This window comes from Crotalus tigris, unplaced genomic scaffold (genome assembly GCF_016545835.1).
Source record: "Crotalus tigris isolate CLP2741 ecotype Arizona unplaced genomic scaffold, ASM1654583v1 scf7180000017624.2573661763:2888555, whole genome shotgun sequence".
Taxonomy (NCBI): Eukaryota; Metazoa; Chordata; class Lepidosauria; order Squamata; family Viperidae; genus Crotalus; species Crotalus tigris.
The window spans coordinates 941,766-968,035 of record NW_024096519.1 but is presented as its reverse complement, the minus strand read 5'-3'; the positions used below and the strand labels follow the sequence as shown (position 1 = coordinate 968,035).

Here is a 26,270-nt window from a genome sequence, read left to right as displayed (position 1 = left end):
GCTCCTTGGTCAACTGCCTTAGTTAGTAGTTGTATTCATGATGTATAGATTATAACCCAGGAGGAAATACAATACTCAGTGATTCACATCCTAGTGGACTGTTCTTTCAAGTTAGAATGTTAAGTATCTAAGCCTAAGAGGGTATATAGTTAACAATCAAACAAAACATGAAAAACATCTTCGATGGATGGAACACACTGCATATGTATATCCTCTCATGCCCATATTTGGCCATGGAATCCAACAACTCAAATCTGGCTGTAATACAGGTCCTTCTTGAGAATTGGATTAAATTTAATGCAGTTATTTTTCAAATGAAAAATTTATTTTATTTATTTTATTTATGAGACTTATATACCGCTTTAAGTGCAAGCACTCTCTAAGCGGTGTACACCAGTAAGCAATGTATATATATATTTACATTGCCCCCAACAATCTGGGTCCTCATTTTACCTACCCTGGAAGGATGGAAGGCTGAGTCAACCTTGAGCCGGTGAGATTTGAACCGCTGACCTGCTGAACACAGTCAGCTAAAGTGGCCTGCAGTACTGCACTCTAACTGCTGCGCCACCTCGGTAAGAAAAAATAATAGTTTTGTTCTTACCCAACCAACTTAAGGATTTATTTGTTACCAATAACTCCATGCCAGTTTGAGTATAGATATCTAGGACTCTCTGCTTAAAAATTCCCCTTGCCATGGAGGAGTTGAGAATAAATAACCCGTGCTACGAAACAATTTTGGTAAATTGATTGAGCCATACTTACCTGTTATTCTAAACTTATTTTGGGTAGCCTCTCAGGGTCCATTTGAAGGGATCCTCTGCCAGTATGTGAATATTTTAATTGTTAATTGGCTATATACGGAGTGGGTACCTGTTTCTGCTCTGACCCAAGGGGCTGACATTGTCTTATCATCCCAGTATTCTTCTTGAATAATAGTTCTAGACTTGTTCAAGTGAGCTGATTTTTGCAAGGCCCAACAATTCTGCACCATAAATTAGGATTGGAACTATTTTTTCCTGAATACTTTCAGTATAGGAGTCAAGGTACTGGGTAATTAGAATTGGATAATTTATATAATTTTTTAATACTTGCTTCAACCCCTGGTGAGCTTCTTTTAACATGATTTACCCATAGCCCTGTATTGGTAAAAAAAAACCCCACTCTTTAATAAATTTTTAAAAATCATATGATCAATAGACTTCCCATTTGTCTGCCATCTATATTTATGCTTATTTTTTTGCTAAATGCCATCAGTTGATTGATTTTACTGATATTTAGAAAATTAAGATCACTAACTATTTAGTTTGCAACAGTCTTCTCGGGTGTATTTGAAAGTGCACAATTAGAACCATATCATCAACATATAAAAGGATACTAATGAATTTATCATGGATCTTTGACATATGAGTGTGTGAAGCATAAAGGGATCCTACCTAAAACTATTATGAGTAGGTACTGTATATTCTTGCTAAAAAAACCATTTACACCTGTATGGATTTTCAAATGAGTGTTTGAGTAGAGGGCCTTAATTAAATATAAGAGTCTGGCTTCCATATTTAAGCTGACAGATTTCTTCACAAAATGTTTCTGTTTATAAAATTAAAAGCCACCCTCTGTTCTATAAAGGCATTACATAGTTTCTTCCCATTAATTAGTTGTTTTGTTACAAGATGGTATAAAATAAAATAATTGCCTGCTTGTTCCTTCCTTAAGGGATTTATTTCCATTATCCAGTCTTCTGTTTTGTTCAACAGATATTTTGAATACATTTTAGTCACAATAAATCTTATTGGTATATAATTTTTGGTTCATCTTGTTTCTCTTTAAATATATATATAAAATGTGTAAGAGAGAGACTGGCTGAGCCAGGGGAAGGAGTCAAACAGGGAATTAGTCTAGAATCCTTACACAGGTGCAAGAGGGCAAAGTCCAAAACCTCTTGGATGCCATTGAACCTTATCTAGTTTTATCCAGGCACAAACCATCAGCCTGAGGAGATTTCTGTATATAGGCTTGAACAGTAAAACTATTAATTGCACTCTTCACATGTGGATCTAGTTGTCTTCGTCTGACAAATGGCATGACAATCCCATCTGACTGGGATTCAACTTATTAATATGAAAAAACAATCCTGGTAACAATGGAGTCCATCAATCAATATATGTCATGAAGAGTTCTAGGAGAGTTATTAGGTTTCAGAGATTGGATAATAATTTTGATTTCTGATACTAACATTGGACACCAGGACAGAAGGCTTTCAATGGCTAGAATATCAATAATTTGCTTATGTAGGAAATATTGGTTTGAATTAATAAATAGATTTGCATAAAAATGCTCCCAAACTGAAGCTGGAATAAGAATATCAAATTCAAATTTGCATTCCTTCAACAAACCTGATACAATATTCCAGTAAAAAAAAAGGACCCTTTTGCTGAAAATTCCACTTGTTATTCAGTCACTAAGTGTTGCCTGACCCTCCATGATTCCATGGATCATAACATGCCAGGCCTCCTTGTCCTCTGCTATCTCTCAGAGTCTGCCCTATTTAGCCTATCCAACCATTTCATCCTCTTCTGTCCTCTTCTCCTTTTTCCTTCAATCTTTCCCAATATCAGGGTCTTTTCCAGTGGGTTCTGTCTTCTCATTTGGTGACCAGAGTATTTGAACTTCAGTTCCAGTATCTGTCCTTTTAAATATCTGATCATATTTTAGCCTTGCAGGAACATTTTTAGAGGCTACCAATTTCTTGTAATCATATCTTATTTTTAATATTTTAGCATTGTTTTCTTTTTTAGGGTGTCCCTGGGTGTGGCCCATTGCTGCCTTGAGTAACTTTCTGGTACATAAACAGTCTGAATCAAACCAATCTGAACTCATTTGCTCTTGGTTTCCAGTAGGATGCTTATCGGTTAAAAATGTTCTCAATGAAAGACACAGTTCAATGTAATGGATCAAGACTTTATCTGGACCTTGGATAGAGAAAGAAAATGAATTATTTCAAGTCTCTTTTTCATGTAAAACGTATGCAATCTAAAACACTACTAGAGTTTCCTGAATGATATGTAAAAGGGTATATAAAACTAGATTCTTTACTTCCTAAAATACAGAAGCTACATTTATGAATCAAGGAGATCAATTATGAATCAGTAGTATTTCATTTGAGTCTCTAGAGAGCCAGGGTGGAACATTTATAAGATAATTCTCAAGGATAACATTCAGATGTACAATATTTACTAATGAGGAGCCTTCTCTGGCATGATACTGCTGATATTAGGGTGATTTATCTTTTCTAGAGTCACCCAGATATAAGGAGAAAATTGGCAAGATGTGGGTGGTGATAAATATGTTCAGTAGAATTATTTCAGAAAATGTATATGAAAATTTTATGGCTAAATAATGGGGAGAGTCAACTCCAAGGAGAGATTCCTGTTCTTGCCGGCCTAGCTGCTTTGGCTACTGTAATGAGTCCTCCTAATGCCCACCCTTTAGTTTTATATTTCCTTGTAGCAGTAGTCCAGGATCTAAAGCCTGCTAAATGAATTTTTGTCTCATCTATAGTCTCTTGGAGTGCTATGAGAACAAACTTAGAGAGGAACTGCACTTCTGTTACTCTATTCTTCCGGTCAGCAATATTCCAAGTCAGTAATGTGATAGAACCTGTGTATTTAACATTAATGGGAATGATTGGAAAGATATTGGGATTTTGGATTGAAACATGTGGATTTTTCAGTCATTCAGTGGGAATTATGTTGTCCATAATTCCTTCAGTGTCAAAAAAAACCCAAAAAAAACTGGCTTGGAGTTTGTATCCTTTCATCACTGCCTTGCTGTTGTATAAACTTGGGTATGTTTTGAGGTGAGCAGAAATTTGGATGTGGGGTTCTTTTGCAGGTTGACAACTCAGAACAATATAAAAGTCCAGGAGGGATAGCTTATTTCTAAGTGAGGATGATTTTCTTACCTCAGATTCTCTCTTTAGCCCATTTTGAACTGTTACATGAGATGTAGCTTTACCTGATGATTTGGGGTTTGTATTTACTTTTTGAAGCATTAAGCTAAGGCTGACCCCCTTATAACTCAATTCTACTCTAAGACCATCCTTGGTTGGTAACTCACCAAGATTTTGACTGCATCTTATTTCTTGCCTGTTGACCTCTATTTTATTTTTGTTACTTACATTTTCTATATGGTGAGTTGTTTTATCAGGGAGTGATGGGAGTAAAATAGAAATTACTCCCAAAGATTCTTTGTTATTCTCTTTCATATCCATATTCCAGGTTGAAATACAGGAACAACTAGCAGATGGTTTCTCAAAATGGGTCTTCTTACTCTTGGCAGTTGGAGTGACCAGCTTTACTAAAGGTTTAGCAGCTCTATTCATAGTAGCTAATAATTCCCTCAGATTATCACACTCTTTATAATATTGATATGTTCAGTATTTAGCAGGGTACTTAAAGAGTTAATCAAGTTTGTCTCTACAGTAAGAGTTCTTCTGACTTGCTGCTAGAGGAACAGGTTGTTTATTCAGGCTTTCTCTTCTCAAGGACAGTGGTGATAGAATGTCCTTGGAGTTATCAATTTTTATGTTGCTACAATTAAACTTTAAAGTAGAAGCACTCTTATTGTCAACATGAGTTATTAATGGGCTAACTCCCTCTGTGTGAAACACTCCTAATGGGAAGATCTCAAACTTGCCATTAAAAAAAAAAGGCTTCATTTTGTTTTGAGTCTCTCTTGGGTGGGAGCTATTCAACCTTTTGCAAATCAACCAACTGCGTTTATTTTTATCTGAAGTCAGAAGCCCAAAAATTGACAGTATTATTTGTTCCATCAGTTTGGTTATGAAGTCAATAACATTTTTGTTTTTCAAGTCCTCATCGCCTTGTGGCATTAGCTTTGCAGCAGCTGGATAGAAGGCTGTGATCTGAGAAGGGGAAGTTTTAGAGGAAGTTTTTAACAATAGATGCTACCTCTACGCTATCTTTCTGCTCCCTAATACTTGTACTTAATTCACATGGGATCAGTTCATTTGAAGATAATTTTGTATATAAAAATACAGAAAGCTGCCATAGATGAAGATTGAATAATATTTATCCATAATGAATAACAGCCACTTTTATAAAGACTACCATTCTATCTTGTGTTCTTAATAGATAAGAACTTGAACTTGAGTTGAAAAGCATAACACTTAGTTTTGTTTTAATGTGTTATATGTATTCATTCAGGATCTCTAACACCTTATGTGAATCCAGCCCTAATGTGTTATTTTATGTATGCACAATATGTCTTTACATAACTATAAGTATACAAGAGAAGCCATAACTTTATATGTATCATGGTAACATTACACATACAGGTGAATAGGATACACTTCTAGGATTCATTTGTTGCAATCCTACACAGCCTTTACCTGTTAAATTCGGTGATTCTGGTGTATAAGTAGACACAGCTAAGGTTTCAATGAACAAACTGCATGCTATGGCAGTCCCCACTTGGAATATTACATAATACTACCTTGATAATACTATTCCCATTTATTTGCTACAGGGACCTATCTACAGATAAAGTATGTGTAAAGTATTGCAAGAAGTGTGGAAGAATCTCAAGTTGTCATTAGGAGTATCAATACAGTCTCAAGGTGTGTTAGATTTGATATCTTGCTCTTGCTGAAATCAGCTGACCCATTTAAGGTATGATCAAAGATATATCTGGGAGGCACAAGGTACCTCTGGTCAGTAGCCAGATTTATTTCTCTCTAAGATTTTGCTCTCTCCAGTTCCTTTATACAAATCCCCCTTGCTTCATCTCTATTTTGACAACAACTTCTCTTAAGGCATCTGGCCAGGTAGAAGAGAAGAGTACTTTAGTTAGAGAAGAGAACAGCATATTTGTGCTGTTGCATTTTAACCAAAGGCTGAAATATATATTTATCTTAAGATACAAAGTCCTGTTTTTCCTCATCTCAGCATTCTGATAATGAGAGAAGTATCTATATTTCTCTATATTTGTCCATTTTAATCACCAATAAATTAAGGAACAGTGTTATCTAATAGCTAGTTACCTTTGATTCTTCTACCAAGGATTCAGCCTAATCCTCTGTAGGGCTATTTCCACCTAAGGTCTTCCTATATGTTTTTTTAGTTCACCTAGGTATGTCCTAAAACCCTCTTGTCACTTCAGCCTTATATCCATCTTATTGCCATCTTCCACTTTAGTTTTTCTGTTACAAATCCCTGATGCTAGTTTCCTCAAGTCAATTGTCCATATATAGTTCTTAAAGCCATTTAAAAATTCTCTGCCCTGAATGCTTCCTATTACTAATCCCAAAGTAAAGTGAGCAGAGGCAGTTATTCATATGGTTGTAAGGCAGTCTGTACTTGCTGAGAAATAACCCAGGATCCAGGTCAGCATTCACAGGTTTCTCTTCAGGCCTAAGAACTGCAAAGCCAAGGCAACACTGATGGAAGAGAAAAAAGTGGAAGGAGAAACTGACAAGGTTTCATCGGTGGAGGCTCTTCTACCTTCTCCCGCTAAAGTTATTTTTATTCATTTTTTGGTATCATACTAATTCTTAAAAAGAAAACACACATTAACAACAGAGGATGTTGGTATCTATGGATCTGTGTTTATATGGTACACTTACCCATAGTTAATCTAAGCAGGGTTTATTCAATTTACCTAATTTTATGAGTTAGCAAAACATTTCAGACTAAGGTGGATGGGTAGCTCAGTATATAGCATGAATCATCATCATGTTTTAACACATAGGTGAATTTTCTTGAAATCTGCCCTTTTTCTGGCAATGATTGGGGAGGTGGGATTGAGGGTCAGATGGCAGTGGCCACATCTGCTAATTGTGCCACTCAGTTCCAACTACTGTATCCTTAAAAATCAAGATGTCTCATTGTTCAAACTATAGCAAAGCTCCCCTCTTTCACTTAGATGCATAAAACATACCTTGAGCAAGCTGGGGAGGCTTATAGACAAAACACTTGGATATCTATTTACTGCCATTAAATCTCATGGATTACAACAAACAACACTCTTCACCACTCCTAAGGAATAACTTGCATTGAGATAAATGGGCTGGACTTTATTTGCAACAGGTGGCAGCATCTGGCCAACTTTTTCTGGACTTGGAAGCTATATAGGATAAGGTTGGGTGGTATAGGGATGTGAGAAACATTCTGGAATGAAGGAAATGGCAAGATTCCATGAAGTCAACAGAAATCAAGTCTGAGCAAGTTTGAGAAATGCAATCATAATTTCAGTATAAAAAAAAATAGTAAAACCAACATTCATTCAGCCCAATCTCAGACTCAAGATATTTAAAAGAAAATCCACCATCACCAAATTAAAAGCAAGAGATTTGGAAAATCAAACCTCATTTACTTTTAACTTTTGGACCTTTTTTCTCTGCCACCCCTCCCCTCCATCACCATATTGTTATTTCTCATCAGTACTAAAGACCATCAGATTTATTGTGACATCATATGAATTTTCAGCCAAAGATTCTACTAAGATTAGGACAGCCCCAAGCATATTTGTGAATAAGCCACAGTATTTTTTGAAATCTTAAGATGAGATAACTCTATACATCTGCCAGACTTTAAGAAATCACACCTTCTTTACTGACATGGCACGTATTTTTCAAACTGTACTGTAAGAACAAAACATTTGAACCTGACTATATTTTTGTGGCATCACTAAACCATGGTTCCCTTGTTCAATAAGCTACAGTAACTAAGCCTTGATCATTCATGGTTTACACAATGATTGAGTCACACAACATAACTCAATAAAATTTTGTTTGGGTTGGACAAGAAGATTTTTGACACAACTGGTAATAAATTCATCTGAAGAAGGGTAAAATTCAAAGTCAATGAAAAACTTTTTTTTCTAGGATTGCTGGAGATTTCTGATTCTTCAAGCTGAATGCTGAAAAAGGAAAATTAAAAGGCACTTCTCTTTCTCTGCTTTTTTTAAATCAGTGAGCCAAAGAGATATCTCTTTCCTCACTTTTTTTTAATTATTGAGGAAATAATTTGAATATTACAGGCATATTATCTTAGGAACTTAGACTAAACCCAGTAAGAATCTGCACTCTATGAACTGACTTATCTGTCCTTCCATAAAATGCTATTCACTCCATTAGAGTGTAAACTTTAAGAGATAATTTTGACTCTTACTGGAAAATAATTTTTTTCTAGTAAATAAGTACAAGATTGTGATATTTGTACAACTGGAACAATTTCCTTCAATTTTTGAAACTCAGTGTTAGGTGAGTGCTGATGAACAACAAAATTGATTAATGTGGAGAATGCTTTTGCAGTACCATAGCAAGATTTGTGCACTATAAAACATTAGGGAAACATAAGGTGTACATTTTCATGGGAAGAAGAAAGTTCACAAAGTCTATATAAAACTACATGACTTAGACTGATCAAGACTGGTATCCACTTAGGTGGTCATGAATTCCCTTGAACTAAGTGGTGCTTACTTCAGTGTAATAAGCAAACGATTGCCCTGAAAACATTTTAGGAAAAACAACAATCACTGAGATAGTGATTTTTAAAAATCAATAATATTAAGTACATTGAGAAGCTAATCCTAAGGACTCCAAATAATTTATTTCCAATAAATACACTGGTTTCAAATGCCACCCTAGAAGTTCTTCCTCAAAAGCATCTGCATTTCCAAATTTGATTACAATTAAGTTATTCTATTAATCCACAGATCCCAGTAATTATTTTTTGGAAATGATGACTTCTGCTTAAAACAATAGCTTTTTGGACATCTTTTAAAACAAGTAATTGATTATTCCCTCTGGATAGTAGCCCCAGTCTGACTTCCTAAAGTGGAAACAGGGCATTCTGTTGAATCAGGGTTGCTTGTGCTAGTGATTTTAACCTGCTCCACCCTGAAGTGACCTGCCAAATGCGCTTTCTTATTTTATAGACATCTGGGAATTCCATACATGCCTTAAACGCCAATTACACACCTTCTTCAAAGGACACGTGCTTTGATTTGCCAAGACCATTTAAGTCCACTAAACTTTTAAAGAAAGTCCTGGAAACAGAGAGGGTAAAAGAAATTTCACTGTCTTAAAAAGCAGGTAAAGGATTCTGTGAGGAAATAATTGGTCCCTTTGTTGAGTGAATAAATCTATTCAGCTTGCATCAGCCTTAACTTCTTTTCTTTCTCAAGGAAGGATACAGATAATGGACTAAGATGCAATCCTATACACACTGACTTGGGCAATTATGCATAGGATTGCACTAGTTACACCATCCTATACATACCATTGAACTTAACAACTGCATTTGCACAATGTATTACAAATAGGGCTAGGTGGTTTATTGTTCAGTAGATTATGATAACCTTTGTTTCAGTATATTGTTTACTGCCAGCCAAGAGGCCATACTTTGAAGGATTTGGTTGTACAGGATCAGAATGTATCCACAATGAAATTAACGGGGTTAAAATATAATCCCAATACATTTTTCCAGTATTTTAGATTCCTCTACAGATTTCTACTATTGAAACATGAAAATTAATGAGCAGAGAATAGTAGATAAAGAACAACCTTGAGATAGGGTGCAATATAATCAAGAGACAAGGGAGGGGTAGATCACACATTCAAGTCTTAAGTGTTACACAGTTCTTGCATAGCACACTCCCTCGATCTCCAAGGCCAAAGAAGAGGGTGGAGTCTGAACAGACTGATGAAACGGAAGATTTTTCCATGAAAGCACATCAAAATAAAGAGGTAATTTAAAGGATTAAAAATGCTTCTAATTGCTTTTTGACAGAGGCATAAGAAGCAAGGATTTATCAGCAGAAGAAAGCAAGAAGTAAATCTATTGCTCAGCACTCACCCTTAGTATTTTCTGGCGTACTTGCCAGAGATTGTCTTGGGGATGTCTCTTAATAGATCAGCTAGCATATTAATAGCATCCAAATAAAATTGGCTGTGTGGGTTTTAATAACATTTATTTTTACAAAGGTGAGCAAGGCTAGGAGGAGTCAGAAATTAAGAACTCCACACTTGCTTGGCTTACAAACAAGAGGTGTGACTGTCCAGATGTTAAGTCTCATTTAGACTTAGGCAGTGTGGCCAATAGACACAGATGACCAGAACTTCAGTCCAACATCTGAAGGTCATTCAGGGGTTCTAAGCAGTTCCTGAGGAGAAGGCGGTTAAATGCTACTTCCAGTCAAGCAGACAATAGTACTGCAATATACACTTTCAGATTGTACCATCCTAATTTAGATCTTAATTATCTCAAAATATAATCTTCTGTGATCTATCTCAGAATAAGGCAGCCTGTCTCTATATTCTTTTCTTAGGCAGTTAACCACTCTGAAATTAAACTTCACATTTTAATAGTGTTTACTTGAAAGATTGTGTTTTTAAGTGATGGAGCTTTTCAGATTACACTCCCTCTTTAATAAAGTCTACATTGCTTTGAAATATATGCATGCCCTCATTTCACCCCATTTTTCTTTGGTTTTGGTTTAAGTGGGTTTCCTGGAAGAAAATGTTTGCTGCGATTCTGAAATCAATGACTAAGAGGCAGGTGGTTCGAAAGTAGGTCTCCTCGGAAACAAATTCACTAAATTCAAAAGGATTTATTGCTAATAACTGTATATGCTATTAATGAGGGATATTTTCCTGGAAATACTTTCACAAATATACCGATCAGCAGAAATTGCGGTATGAATTAACCAACCGCCAAGCCTTAAATTTAGCAGTTTTATAATGACGATGCCTTCAATGAAGATGGTTCCGACCACGAGAAACCCCAGGCACAGCAACAATTTTGATTTCGTGCATTCAGCAACCTTCCTTTGCTCAGAAGAGTATTTTGATTTCCTGCACGTGTTGCCGATCGGGGCTGGGCTCCAACTCCCTGAGACCCAGATAACTTCCCTATGAAATGAAATGAAAGAAACGGCTTTCGGGCGTTCTGAGTTTGGAATTGCAGCGCGTTTCGAGCTGCAGTTGGCAGGGCGCTCCCCTGGGAGGCCACCTCAAGAAATCTCGGGGAAGTACTGAGCAGTGAACGTGCCGAGATCGACGGGCAACCCTCTCTTCCGTGGTTCAGACCAAGTGCCTGCGTTACTCCATCCTTGAGTGATCCTTCCCTTCATCCGTTTCTCTCAAGGGCACCGAATTGTAGTTCGATTTCCCACATACTTTAACTCCCCCACCACCACCTTTTAAAAAAGACACCAAGAAGTTTCAGGGGGAAACCGCCTGACATCATGAGAAAGAGGACAAACGCTCACTTTGAAGGATGCCTGGGCAGGACTTCAAATGAAACTGTATGCCTGAGAAGAATTTGATACTGGACTCGGGAAAATAACTACGTCGGCCTTTGCCAAACCGTGGAATGTACAAGAAAGCTCGGCGGACTCGCCAAGTTCCAACCCGGGTTTCTCCGGTGGCTGTTCACCCTCCACCTCCCGGGTTAGGCAAGGAACCCACCCACCCAAGCAGGGAGGCCTCGCGTCGCTTTGAAGATGATTGGCACAGAAACTTCCCGGGAGACCTTACAAGATGAACGGGAGAAAGTAACTTTCCAGGGTGACTTGGGCCGCCTTCAAGAGTCGTGGTGGGGCAGAGACCCTGCCTCTTGCTTCTCCTCCCAGCTCTCGCTGCTGCCGAGACTCAGGTCCCGAAGGAGGGAAACCGAGAGCCAGCAACCCCGAGTCTTTGGAAAGACGGCCGACGCTATTGTCAGCCAGGTTTCCAAGCAAGACCTCGAGTCCGGGAAGGCGCCTTTGATACTCTCCCCGCCTTCCAAGAGGCACAAGGAGCTGCTGCGCAGTTTCAGTGCTTGCGTGGCTGTTCTCTTCCACGTCGGGACTCTTCAGGCGTCTTGGACTACAACGGCCATCCCTCCCGGCACAGCGCGGCCTCGGGTAATGATGGAGTTGTAAGCCCATATGTGTGGGAGCGCCAGATGGAGAAAGGTTGCCTCTCCTTCTGGTCCGCCCGGCCACCTTCCTTTGATCTTTCCAAACGCCTGTATTTCTAACGTTTTTGAGAGAGAGGGAGGAGACCGAGCGGCCTCAAAATCTATGCCACCGGTTACCCGAGCATGCTTTAATTGCGGTTCTCAACGTCACTTTGGAAAAAGGGAGAGAGGTATCGATCCAGTTCCATGCAGCTTTCCTGAGTTTAATGATACAGGAAATCAGGCGTAGATTGTGAGAACACTTCTTAGGGTTGTGTCCACCGCCTTCAAAAGAACTGGGGCTGATGATGAGCTAACCCCATCGCAAGTATCCAATCCTGCTTAGAAGTAACTTCATCTTCGATATGGAGCCTAGTGACCTCAGGCACGGACAAACTTGTCTAGTCTTCTGCCAAGAATAGGAAGTGGTTTCCTTTTGCCCTTTTCTGGGATTTCCCCCCCCCCACCGGAATTCCTTGGAAGTGTCCCCTTCAAATAGTAACCAAACCAAACCCTGCTTAGTTTCCCAATTCAAACAAACTCAACCAGGTGCTGCTTGGATCCGAAACAAAACCTGCTACTGATTGCAGGCGCTTACCCGATCAGTTGTTTCACTTTCATTTCAACTACAAATCAAAACAAGCTGCATTGGAAATCAGCGGCTGTTCCTTCCCGTTAAACCGTTTGTTTAGTTCAGACTATTTAGCACCCACATTACAGATGCAATACGTGTGCATATATACATTATAGTGCAATCCTAAGCATGTTTTATTCTCGAACTCAGGTCTGTTGTGTTCAGTGGGGCTTGTTCCATAATAGATGCCTTTAGTATGATATCCCTAAATAGCAATTCTAAACTTATTTAGTTGGGAAGAAAATCTGCTGAAAATCAAAGGGACAGAATGTAAATCAAGTTTTTTGTTTAAAAGTATGCTGGCTGGTTCAAGTTGATTCTAAAAAGAGATGCACAAGGTTGATCAGCTCTTTGCCTTCTTGTCCTGAAGTAAATCACTTTATTTAAAATGGAATACTCTTTGCAAACTGTTAGAGTCTAATGAATTAAATTAAAACTGATTTGTCTATACTTAACAATGAATTAAAAAAAGAGAATCAAGATATATGAAGGCAGTGATATTTTTTTTAACATAGAAATCAGCCTGTAATGATTTTTTAATGGTATTTCTCCCAACTATACCCCAAATGTAATCAAAGCTAATAGTTACTATAGCTTAGATTAACATTGTAATTATTATGGTCATTATAATAACAGGAACAATCCAATAAAGAGCAAAGAACATGCAAATATAATTTGGTGTCCTACCTTTCCTCATTGCCCAGAAAAGGATCTTGTTTAGGTCTCTAGGTTCACATTTGAAGGTTTCCCTTAAATATCTCCATTCTTAAACCATTGGCCCTTAGGAAACCAAAGCACCATCTTCATTTTTTTTCTCGCAGATGCCCGCTGCCCAAATATATTTCTTCTTTCTAAGCCAGTGAAAAGTTTCCAAAGTTCTGGCTAATCAGCCTTAATATACCTAGGTTCTGCCACTTCAAAAGTGTGTTTTTGCATGTGGAACTATACACACATACATATATTCAAAGTGTAGAGAGTCAATATATCTTCTGTCCAGAGGTAGATAAGAAACTTAAGCTAGCTTGGAATTGTTAATAGGTAGATAAGGAAAGACAAACAAGGGAGACAAGAATGCCAGCACAATCTAGGCTAAGTAAACATCGCTTGGTTTGGAGGAAACTCCGCCACTTTAGCATTTCTCCTAGACTTCTCTAGAAGTTAGAAAGGAGCAAATAGCAGTTACAGGCTAGGGAGCCACCAAAACGTGAAGCGACCTGAACAGAATTTCTTCATGAATCAACATGGAAGGAAGACATCAAAGTCTATTTTGATATTTTCCTCCTGGAGCTGCTCCTACGGAAATCTGAGACAGATCAACTCTGATGTTTCAGCTAGATCTCCAGCCCACGTGAGCCAAAGCAAAAAGACAAGCTGATGTGCAGCAAGGTCTTGTGAGGTTTATGCAAAACAACCCCCACCTCAAGAAAGGGTGTATAGCGGCTGCAACCTGCGATTTGAACTAACTGCATAGAGTCCCAGGCTCTTATTGCCATTGGGCCTTACTTGCGTAAATAATCCACTGGGATTCTTCCCTTGATTTCAGCCCAAAAAAGAGAAAGAACGAAAGCGCCTTTGCATCTTTAGACTGTGGATCTAGGGGTTGCTTAGAAATCTTCAAAGAAATATAAAGGAACCCAATCTGGCATTTGCTAATAAAAGTGTTCACTTTTCCCAGTGAAACGCCAGAAGACAGAGCTTTCCTATATCAGGAGAGCAGCAACAGGGATATTTTTTCTTTAAAAAAGGAAGTGTTGCTTTTAAATCATAACTGGGAATATTCCTTGGCAATTTGGTGGAAATGAATGGGATTTGTCTCATGTTATTTTGAGCTTACCGGATCTATTTAGTCTGATCCAACCTCTTCCCGGATGTTTTCCAGATGCAATTAGACCCTGACTCCCACCATTTCTAAACCATGTTTATAATGGCTGGGCATGATGGGAACTATATGTAATAGATTAAGAGGGTGCCTGTTTGAAGGCTGGTTGATATAAACATTCTAAAACTTACAAAAGAATCAATTATTTCCAAGTTATTCTATATCCCCACCTATTAGTTTCCCAGTTATTAAGCCACTGCTAATTAAATGTTAAAAACCAATGGGGTTTTTGAGTGTCTTTTAGAGTAAACCTAACCAACCCCTTGCCATTGTCTGCAAAAAAAAAAAAAAAAAAAGTATGCACTTGAGGTGTAATTGAGGATGTTCCATTTATTTAGCACTGCAACAAAACTTAACACAGATTTCCAAGATAGCAAAAGCCTCTACATTAATGATGATACTAGATACAGAGGGGGGTAATGACTTTTCATTAGAGTGAAAGGGAGAGACCCATACACATTTCACTGCTTTTGAACCTGTCAAGTACTTGGCTGTTTTGACTGAAAGAGGGTTAATATCTGAAGCCCAGTAAACCCACAAACAGAATCATAAAGCTGTCTCAATAATTAACACTCCTGTGTCTGTCAGTAGCTAGTTTATTTGCGCTTTCCCTCCATTTGTTTATATTTCCCCCTTTCTACTACCCTCACCTCCTACGCTTCTGGGTAACTCCAGATCTATCTGCACCAGTATTATTTATCTTGAGTTTCAAGTCTATTTTTCTTGGTACAGATCAAACTGTTAACTTTCTTTAACAGTTCAATTTATTTATTGCAGAAAAAAAATATACAATGATATTTACAAAACAATCATCAAAATAGGAATGCATTTAGACACTGAATCTATTTGCATTTTAACATGGGTCATCAATAAATAAATAGAATGATTCATTTTTGTCCCACTCCCACCTCCCTTTAAAAAATTTTTTTCCAGGAACAATTCCAAAACAAAGCAAAACTAAAAAGGAACCTGAAATATTTTGCTCATGAGAGTTTGAGCCAATGAGGTTTTGCTGCTGAAATGGTTTTTGGGCGGTGGGTGGGAAAATTTCCCTTTCTCATTCCTTAAAAAAGGGGGGTTCGTTGTCATTAGATCTGTTCAAAAAGAAGGGTGGGGGACTCCAGTAACATATTTCCTTTCATGAGTGGCTCATAAGCTCTCTAGGGAATGCATGCATGCAAAAAAGAGGGAAAGGAAGTAGGGAAAAAAGTTCCAACATTCTTCGTCAAAATGGTAAGGGGGGGGGGGGAAGCTGGTTCAGATTTCGATCAGAATGCAGAGATGTTTGGTAGATCATCCAGCCTTCACTCTGGATCAGCCACCTCACCGTCTGAGGGGCTCTAGGTCTCTTGCCTCAATTGCTCTCCCCACGCCCTGCTCTTTGCAACCTGGACCAAGAACGGGTCTACATTTCCAAGAAAATCCTTGGCGTGCTAGTCTGAGAAGGGGGAAAATAACCCCGGGAGGTGGAGTGAGGGCGAATCCAAGTGCAGAGTCTCTAGTTTGTCCATTTTCTCTCCTTCCCTTTGAGAACAATGTTATCTGGGAGGAAAAAAGAGAGAGACAAGAAGGGAAGGGGAGAAGGGAGAAAACTGTTACTAGAAAAAAGAAAAACATTAACCCTCTTAGAAAGAGAGGGCGAAGCGAGAAGAAAAAGCTTCTTTTCGCGACCCTCCAGAGCTATGACTCTGCTCGCTTCAAGCCGAGGTTTGCAAGGCTGCGTGAGGGTGTGAGTGCAAGTGCGTGTGTATGTAGGGGGGAATTGTAGCACAAAGGAAGGCGGGTTGGGTGGGGGGAAGGAACATTGGCAAGGCATGAAATCAGGAAACGCGCTGAAGGAAGCGTCACAGAGATCTATCTCGGGCGAATCTAGTAAATGGGGGATATATTATCCTCCTGGAGCTTAACTAAATTCTCCCTTAAATAAATCCTTGCTCCTTTTGGAGGTAACTTGCTTCCAAGGAAGTCTGTTTCGGGAGCCGGAATTCCTGAGTTCTCCAGTCGCCTAGTAGGAAGCCAGCCACGCTTAACCACCTAGTGTAGTGGGGGAACTGGATGGGGTTAGGAAGAGTGAAAATAACCAGAGTTGATGTGTGCTGGCCCGCTGGCATCCTGGATCGAGCATCGGGTCCAAGAAAATCGAAGAAGAACGAGCGCAGCATTGTACAGATATTGTACAATTCTACACGTCCATCACATGCAACCACCAAAGCTTTGGAACAGAGTCATTGGTCTTCGCTTTCCAGCGGAGGAGACCTCAAGCTTTGGGTCCCGCTCTTTGAACAATCTGACCAAGAACAGGCTGGCATTTAGCCAGCTTTTCCCACCGATGGAAATTCTGCTGAAATAGCCCCCTTCTATAGCCCTCCACCCTTTACCCAAGAAGTTTAGTCTCTTTCTCTCCCAGCCTAGTTCTCTCTCCAATTCTCCACATCCCCTCTAGTTCAGCCCTCCCAGGCTGTGGTTAGGGAAAGGGGAGGCTGGAGAGAGGGGACCAAGAGAGGGATCGGCTAGCGCCTTTTCCTCCCAATCTGGTGCCTTTTGGACACCTTGGACATCAAGACGCCTCATTCCAGCCAAATGGGACATGGGCTGATCTGGCAAAGGAAGCAACTGGGGAAAGGCTGACCTAATGCCTTGAATCTGCTCAGATTTACTCAGACATAAACCCAAATTGTTTCAGAATTGAGTTTACAAAAGAAGGATTTCTGGGTAATTATAAGGATTTTTGCAGTTGATCCTCCCACCAACTCCAGTTGGTAGGATTTCCTCCAAAAGAATGCCTGTTTACTGGGTAGGAAAAGCTTATTTTCACATGGTCCAAGAGCTGCAGATAAAGCTACAACCCTATGTGTGAAGAATTGAACTCAGTAGGACTTTTGAGTAAACAGGCACAGGTTCAAGCTTGAAGCCCTTTTTCTTCTCTCCCCCAATCCAACTTTCTAGAGGACCTTTAATCTTTGAAGTGATATTTCCATGTGTTCATGTTTTTTTACATCATGGCCTAATTTAACAAATTACCCTATCCCTTCCCCCCCCAAGTCGACAGTGATAAGTTGCAATACAGATACCATCTTACCTGGGAGTATGACCTGTTGTGTTCAGTAGGATAAGGATCATACACTCTACTCACACTGGTATCTACAAGTCAGTTCCAATAAAATAGCGTGATTTGCCTCAGAATAAATGCTTTGTTATCAGGTAATTCTAGATCAGGTAAATCTGGAATATATAACAGGACTTAACCTCTAGTTCTACCTGAAGGAAAAGAATGTGTGTTTGTAATGCATGGCCAAAATGGAACAATTCATTTTTAAAGAACATTCATAGCTTTATTCAGGTATCCTGTCACTTATATGCAAGTGAATAAAGCCCTCCATAGGCAAAAAAACTAGGCTCCAAAAAAGAGAGCCCTTTTGCTATTAAAACTAAAAAAAAAAAAAAAAAATCCTTTAATTTTGAATTAACAGATTTAACCATATGACTCCCATGTACACTTTATCCTGATGAATTTTCTAGCAGGAAAGTATACAAAAATGTTAAGAGAAGAACTAAAGTTTTTAAAAACATATTAGGGTTCAGGTTATTAGTGCCACCAATGCACATTTCTAGGGCAAGATCAGCAAATACTACAAGGGGAGATAATAGGGCAACTTACATCATAGATCTGCATAGGATCTTACTGCATTTCTACCAAAATCATGGGCCTTTACCAGCTATAATCTGGAGAGTAATTATTGCTTGCTCACTTTCATAATATTTTGTTTTAGTTTTGTGACACCAGATGAAATTTCTACCCAAGCATTCCCTGTATGGCTATTCTCAAAATAACTAGTAGACCTTTGATAATACAGCTGACTATAATGGAGAAAGTTGTGCTTTGGAATTTCAGTTAGCCAAGGAAGTCTAGCAAAGAAGACTTTGAGCTTGGGATCTGCAACCTCCACCCAAATTTTGGTAAGTTAATTTTCTCATGATAGGAAAAAAGAGAACAACTCCCCCCCCCATGCAGTTAAGCATTCAGCTTCTTATTCCCACCATCCCTTCCTGAAATTGGGAATGTATGTGGAAAATCCAAGAGGTGCTAGTGTGACTATAAACCTCCTAATGTCATAGAGCTCCCAGGAGAATCTTGGAAAGAGATTCTTCCATGCTGCTCATTTACAGATATTGGTGGACTTCACTCTGCATAAAGCAAGAACGTTGCACAAGAAAATGAGCTTGGATATGTGTAAATGTTGGGGGGGGGAGGAGGAATGCAAGAAAAGCTTATTTTCTCTCAAGCCTATACTCCTTCCAAGGGAAAATCTTGAAATATAATAAGTGGAAAGAACATTTTCCAATAAAATAAATTAAAATGACTACTTCTGAAGGCAAACATGCAGAACATGAGAGGTTGTGCTTGGGAGGGGGAACCTAACAGCTGGATTTTAAAGAAAGCTTCCTTCCCTTGCCTAAATTTTTATAGGATTTTCTACTAAGGCCAACAGATGGCCGAGGTCTCCTGTTAAAAACCAAGAATAATTCTGGAGTATGGATGGAAGAAAATGAGGTGGCTAAGGCTGGGATAGATACTTGTGTGGAATGAGAGCAAGATGAGTGCTTGAGCTGGGAAAGTCCCTCTGAAAACACCTTTGGAATGAAGAGTAAAGGCTTGCTCAAGGATTAGCTACCCTGGTCCTCAATTTTCCTGCCAAGAAAAACAGGGTGGCTAAAATGGGCTGTTAAGATGTTCAATTCCTTTTACTCCTCACTCAGCTACCCCCACCCTCGGGTGGCACAGCTCTTGAAGGGGGAGGCTGTGTTGGCACTCAGAAGGACTTCCAGAAGAAGATTGAGGTAAGAACTCAAGCCTCTCTGAAGTTGCAGAGGATTCCTCGCAGCCTCCCTAACTAGCCTCTGAGAAAGACACCCCCCGCGCGCCATTTCTGCTGCTCTACAAATCAAGGGTCTCCTAGATCGAGGACCCTGTTGAGGGGAGAAAAATCCTCGGAAGCTTCGCCTTGGAAGCCTGACTGGATCCTTTGTAGAAGTAATCAATTGTTTTCCAAGGTCTTTAAATTCCAGAAATTTGTAGGCAGGATATCCTTGGGGAACGCTTTCTCGGCACTCCCCCAGGACAGCCAGTCCTTAGGCGGCCTCCTCACGAGGATCCCTCAGTTCCTCAGCCCACCGCTCCACCGAATCCTGCGGTCTTACCTAAGTCTCCAGGCACGCCAGGCTGCTCAGGACGCTAGTGGGAGGCGGACATGGACCAGGCGCCTTCCATGCGCCAAACGGAGAAGGCGTAGCTGAGGCGCTCGTGGGCCACATAGCTGCAGCTGGCCATCTTGGAGTCGAGCTCGTCGCTCTGCAGAACCTGATAGAGGAAGTCGATGTAGCGGGCGGCCAGCTTAAGGGTCTGGATCTTGCTCAGCTTGTCCGACGGCAGCGTCGGGATGATCTTGCGCAGAGCCGCGAAGGCTTCGTTCAGCGACTGCGTGCGCTGGCGCTCGCGGACGTTGGCCATCACCCGCTGCGTTTGAAGCTCCTCGTACGACTGAGGGCTGCCCCCGCCGCTGCTGCTGCCCCCGCCGCCCCCGCCGCTGCCCGACTTCTTGCCTCTTTTGCCTTGTGCTGGGCTACACGGCTCTTCTGCCGAGCCGAGACCCCCGCCGGTCACTCCGCCGCCCCCTCCGGGGCCTCCGCCGCCGGCTCCTGCGGCTGCCCTACGGCTCGAGCGCCTCTTCCGTCCCCCTCGTTTGCCGGCGCCTTGAAGCTGCTGCTGCTGCTGCTGCTGCTGCTGCTGCTGCTGTTGACGATCGGGCTCCTCTTCACTGTTGCTCAAGCTGTCGTCGGCGGGCGAGACTGGAGAGTTGGAGTCGTCCTGCTGCTGCATCATCTCGGGGGCCAACCTGCGGCGCACCGAGCAGCCCCCTTTGGAAGGGGCTAGTTGGGCCGGGAGATGCCTAGCCAGCCAGCTCCCCGCGGCTAGATCCTTGTCCTGTGAGAGTCCAGAGGAGGATAGCAGCAACGCGGCGGCGGCGACGTTCAGTTGGATGGGAAGGTGGGGGCCATGGGGAGCCGAAAAGAAAGCAGCAGAGGAGGGAGAATCTCTGGCGCTGTCAGCTCCCCTCCCGAGGGCTCCTCGGAGCTGGTTGGGAGTTGGGCGAAAGTTGCAGCCTGGGACTCTCTTATAGCTCCTGCTGGCGGAAAGTTCGGGGGCAGCGGTGTCATTGGCTTGACGTGGAGAAGGAGGGACTTTGTCGAGACTGAGACGAAAGTTTCCGCTTCCCCCTCCCTCCTCTCCGCTGCCTTTCCCAGACCGTTAGCCAGAGAATGGAGGGAGACCCTTCCCCAAGCCGCCGGCTGCTTTCAGAGGCTGCTACACTTCTGCCTTCCCTTCCCCCTTCCAAGCACACCAGCCTTTGAAGGGCTTCGGAGAAACGGGCTGTAAGCACCCCGATTCCTCCGCTCATCCTCTCCTAAGGTCCTCAAACTTTTTCCTTCCGAGGCGATCTGCTTAAGCACTTCCCCGAAAGCCATCTTAGTTCCGTCGAATCAAGGGGCATTGCTCTCCATACTCCCACCGTCTGCTTGGAAGGAGGGCCGATTTATGTGACAAGATTTACTTCCGAGTCATTCTTATCTGAATGCGTGGTGAGGGTCGATTTAGGGTCGATGGAATCGGTTGCCTTCACTGTCCACTAAGTTCTGAAGAAGATACTACCCAGCCCTTGGGTTTGTGGTCCATTTTAAGCAGGAGCCCCACTACCATTTAACCAATTCTGCCCATCACCAAATGTCAAAGTCTTCGAAAAAGAAACTGCGATCCTAAATAGGCAGTTTTCCGCATTGAAATTAAGTGATAGTTATATGTTTTGGTTCGGAGTAAGGACCCAGACAGTTCAGCAAGAGCGGTTTAATGAAACCCCCCAGTTCACGCGACCCCTAATTACAACTAGAGTGTAAACTGGGTTTGAGGAGAGGGGTTCCGCTTCTGCTAGGAGTGAATTCCAAGAATATCAAAGAGGGTGATAATTTCACGTTCAGAATGTGAATTAATTCGGGGCCATATTACATTCCGGGGAGCCTGTTCAAGTGTGTGCGGGATCGAGTTGCGTGTTGGACTCTGACTGGCTCCCCAGGCGCGACTTGGGGAATTTGATTCCGACGCCTCGGTCGCGGCTTTCCGTTGGCCGTTTAGAGAACAAGAGGTACACTTTCCAAGGGTGGCCCTTCAGCCCTGCTCGCTTCCCTAAGCGCCTCAGCGCCCGCTTCGGGCAGCCTGCGCGAACCGGAGAGTCCACGCAGTTCTTGGGTCAGAGATTGACTGGTTTCATGAGCGGGAAGAGGGAGGTTGATGGGCGGGGGGTGGGAGGAGAGAGAGACGTTTCGGTCTGTCAGAAATCAGAATTAGGGTGCCGTCTAGCTTCATTTCTGCCTTCTAAAGGCAGGGATCCCAGGTAATTTTCGACAGATGCGGCGCGTCTTGGGAAACCTCTTACTTTCCACCTCGCAAAAGGAAATTGCTTCTCGCTAGCCGACAAGCAAAACAAGAGGGGCCGAAGATATCCTGCAATGTCCTTGCTTCTGAACTGGGCCGGGAAGAAAACACTCCCTTTTCTAAAGGTATCCGAATAATTCACAAACTCGAGGTGACATAAGTATTCAGATGCTCCATGGATTGCTTCCTTCCACAGCGGAAGCACAGCGGGCTGTTCTCCAAAATAAATTGGACCAGGACCCATCTGGCATCCAAATAACAGCAGGGATGTGTGTTAAAAGATATTCCACCGCCTGCAGTGAAAGCTTTGTTATCTAGTCGCGACAATATTTGCCTTTTTTCTCAAGTATCTTCGTTCTGCCTTGATTCATCAATAATGTTGCGTTAAAGACGGAGAGCGCGGTGTGCTGAAGGTCGTTGGAAGCGAATACTTCCAGCTACCGAGCGCACCCAATCTTCTGCACTCTTAAATACATTACTACAATTCAAACAAAACTATTTTGGTTTATTCTTTTCTTTTCTTTTCTTTCTTTCTTTCTTTCTTTCTTTCTTTCTTTCTTTCTTTCTTTCTTTCTTTCTTTCTTTCTTTCTTTCTCTCCAAACCTTTTAGTCTGCAAAGTGCAGAGATTGGAACGTGTGGAGAAAGTGTGTCGCTTAAAAAGAAAAGCTAGAGAATTGAAAATATTTCGTTGGTTTTCCAAGAACTGCCTGCTGGATGCCCGGAACTAAAAGCGCAGTTCTAGCCGGTCCCCATCTCTGCCCCGCAGCCGCTATCGTCACTTTTGCAAGTAAATCAATCAGATCAGACCGAAGCAGAGCAACCGCGGTGCTGCCCCAAGACTGAGAAAAATCCACGTGGCCCACATATCTTGAAAGGCGAGGATAAGTTTTCCGGCAGCCGCTGGATCCACGTTTGGGGCAGAGTGGCCTGTCACCCTCCAAATGATGCTGAACTATAATGCCCAGCGTCCGCTGCTTTTAGATCGAAATAGTTTTTAAACGGGCCAAAAAAGAACCGGGAGAAAGTCTTAATCTAGAGGTTAATTCAAAGGTTGGATATAGTTACGGAGGGAGAGGTCCTCTCCGCGTGTCCTCCTTTAAATTAAGGCAGGTAGCACGTCTAGGGGGCAGCAGGTTGAAGAAAACCTATTTAGGCCTAGCTGAAGGTGTTTCGACAAAATTTTATTCATTTTTCTAGGAAAATGCGAAGTTCAGAATTTAACCCGTCGTAGCGCTCAACCGGCGTTTTCCTCCAGTGTTTCAGGGAAGCGTCTTTACCTCTTCAGCTCGTTTCATTTCCAAAAGGAAGATTGTTCAGGGTCGTTGAACAGAATACTGTGTGATACTCACCTCCAGAAGATCCAAACTCGAAAGACCCTTACTCTCTTCAGATGTTCCTCAAAATCTTATAAAAGGACTTCTGACCTGAGAAAGGGAAGTCCCCAGCCTATGCTCTGGAACCTTATCAGTCATGTAGGAAGGAGCTACACCGCTCTGAATAGGAGATGGGTTACTGAACGAATGAATCAATGAATCAATGAATCAATCAATCAATCAATGGATTTTTGCATGATCAGAAAATGACCTGGTCTTAGAAGAGAGTGGAGAAGATGGGACAGAAGCAAAGTAGTTTGCTTACTTAAACTTTTGGCATAGTGTTCCTCTTATTGGCCTCACAACAATTCTGTGAGGTAAGTTAAGCTGAAACAATAAATGACCAAAAGAAATCAAATTAGGGATCTTTTAAGCAAGGACTGTTCAACTCATAAATCCTGCTATTTCTTGAACGTCACTATGGCTTACATAGCATAATAGGAGTTTATAGTGATTCAAACTCTTTAAGCTTAATTTCCTAGCCAGGAAGAGGCCAGGAACCAAAGTAAAAAGCTTTGATGTCCTTAGTTCTATCATTGAGTTAAGGACCAAAGTAATATACCTTGATAATCTGGAACTTAATAAGAGAAGAATCTCTGCTACCTATTGAAGTGCAGTTTCCCTTTCAGTTCCTCATCTCTTCCCACATCCCAAAATTGTTTCTTAAAGAGAATCAGCCTTTATCTTCCAGATTCATGTAAGTATTGGAGAGCTGAGGGACAATCCAGTTTAGCCCTGAAAATGAACTGAGAAGTCATCGTTCCCATTTTTCTGTAGGAAGTTACTCAGAATTTGCCAATGAATTTGATTTTCTTCTTGGCATCTCTAGCCAAGTGGTTTAAGGGCACCAGAGTTGTTGCTTTCCCATACTATACCCCTCCCTTTCAGCCAAAGTGATTTTGCATTATCTGGAATTTACTCACTTCTGATCTAACAGAACCATCCCACAAAATGCATCAGATGGAGCTTTTAATAAGCCACAAGTAAGATGCTGGAAAAAAGGCATAAACACAAGCCCTTCAAGTACTGCCAATGAATATTAAACTTAGTGGATAATTTAAAAGGGGGAGTGGGAGTGGGAAGAACATAAGAATTTTGCTTTCCTGATCAGTAGGGAAAGAGATATTTTACATGATGTTTAGAGGATATTCAAACATATCTCTTCTCCATCCCAGCTTTTAAAATACTTGGTAAATAAAGCAAAAAACAAAACAAGCCCCCCTAAGTTCTTAACACTGGGCAAGCCATGAAAAAGGGATCCTGTTCTGATCTGCTGCAGCCTGAATTAAAAATAGTAGCCTAAAATCAGAAAGTCAGATAGTGCTGTCTATAGGATATTGGTTAAAGAATAAAAATGACAGCAGGAGCAATGAGAACTACCTGTTTCATGTTTATGTCATGATCACACCATCAAGGCTGCCATTTTGAGTTTTTTTTACTATATCCCACAAGCACCTCTGATATCAATCTTCTGTTCATTCAAAATTCAGGCAGGTACATATTAAATAAAGATGAGTGGCACACACAAACATGTATTCTAAGAAAAGACATACAGAATGGCTACTAATATTAGAGATTATAATAAATAGACATCCTGGTTAGTACGGTCCTAAAGGATCTTTCCCCATGGCTGAGTTGTAGGTTTCCAACCTGTCCTTAGATCTGCAAAAACCAGATTGGTCATCAAATTGTTTTTTCTTACTGTCCATCCCTATCCCTATTCCTAATTCCCAGTCACCTAACTTTCCTCCAAGGTAACTAGTGATAAATTCTATACTCCTTGAGGTATTTTAAGAAAAAAAAAATAAGATATTACTTTAACATCAGTACATCTGTGGATCAAAGCTGGCGGCAGGTGGACTAAAGGTTGAGAAAAAACAAATGCCATGAGAACTTGGGAAGAGAGAAAAGATGGCAAAAGTTGGTTTGTGCCATGTAGTGGAGGAACAGCCCCTGTGAGTATGTTTAAAGCCATCACAACATTTGGAATCACAAATAGTAAAAAAAAAAGAATACTTTTTTTTTGCATTTGTCTTGATCTGGAACTCTTTAGCAACAGCAACATCCCCTATTTTAAGAATTCTCAAATTCTCAAATATTTATTTGATAAATGAATAAATAAATAAGTAAATTCTGAACAACAGGATAAGGAGCTGCATACAAAATTACACCCTAGGCCCAATAAAACTTTGAATGCTGTTTTGCTTTGTAAAGCAACACTTTCTTTTAAAGAACAAAACAAGGCTGCCACATTACTTCATTTTGAGCCCTTCTCACATTTCTATTCCTTAATAAAGTAAATGGAATTAATTCTGTGGCACAGGGTGCCTCATGACGGTAAATTGTATCTGTATCATATTCTAATTTATAGACTGCTGAATTTTTTTCTTTAGTTTTTTTTTAGTTACACATTTCCAAAGAAGATGTTTTTTCTCATAATCTACTTGATCTTTCTCTTCATTTTTCTTCCTAATTACATACTTTGAGATAGAGTGACTAGAATTGTACCTAACCATCTTTGACTTTGATAGGATTATGATACTTGCATGTTTATTTCCTTCTGGGAAATCCCTCACATGGATTTTCTATTTTTAACAGCTGTTATCAATCCTTAATATGACCAACCAGTAAGCAATGAATTGTTTTGGGCAAGCTTTTTTGTATCTTGTATCTCTGTACCTTGTCCATTTATTCATTATTTTATTTCAAGTCATATGGAGTTGACAGGCATTAAATGTCCCTGAGTATAAGACTGTCTATTTCTCATATAGGCATTGTGTATCTATTACTCATTTTTTCCATCATGAACACAATATCTTGACACTTATAAAAAGCATGTACTGAAGTCATTGGTCATTTTCCTTCCTTTTCTTCCAATTTTCTATCCAGGACACCTGTCGTATGATTGTTCAAATGTTTTTGGATAATGAT

The 26,270-nt window shown here is 40.7% G+C and overlaps 1 protein-coding gene across 6 annotated transcripts in view; it reads right to left on the bottom strand.

Moving 5' to 3' along the window:
* TWIST1 (twist family bHLH transcription factor 1) overlaps positions 1-20,827 on the bottom strand; it is a 170,857-nt gene extending 150,030 nt beyond the window's left edge. For 5 of the 6 annotated variants that reach the window (XR_005555385.1, XR_005555384.1, XR_005555386.1 and 2 more), the window contains exon 1: positions 19,679-20,827. Coding sequence is in view for 1 of the 6 variants with exons in the window: in XM_039332608.1 (XP_039188542.1) it covers positions 19,713-20,360 (648 nt within the window). In the remaining 5 variants the exon portion in view is untranslated. Of the gene's footprint in view, positions 1-14,662; positions 16,022-19,678 lie in introns of those variants that run through there. The other variant, XM_039332608.1, reaches the window with a different exon arrangement.
* Positions 20,828-26,270: the final 5,443 nt, after the last annotated feature.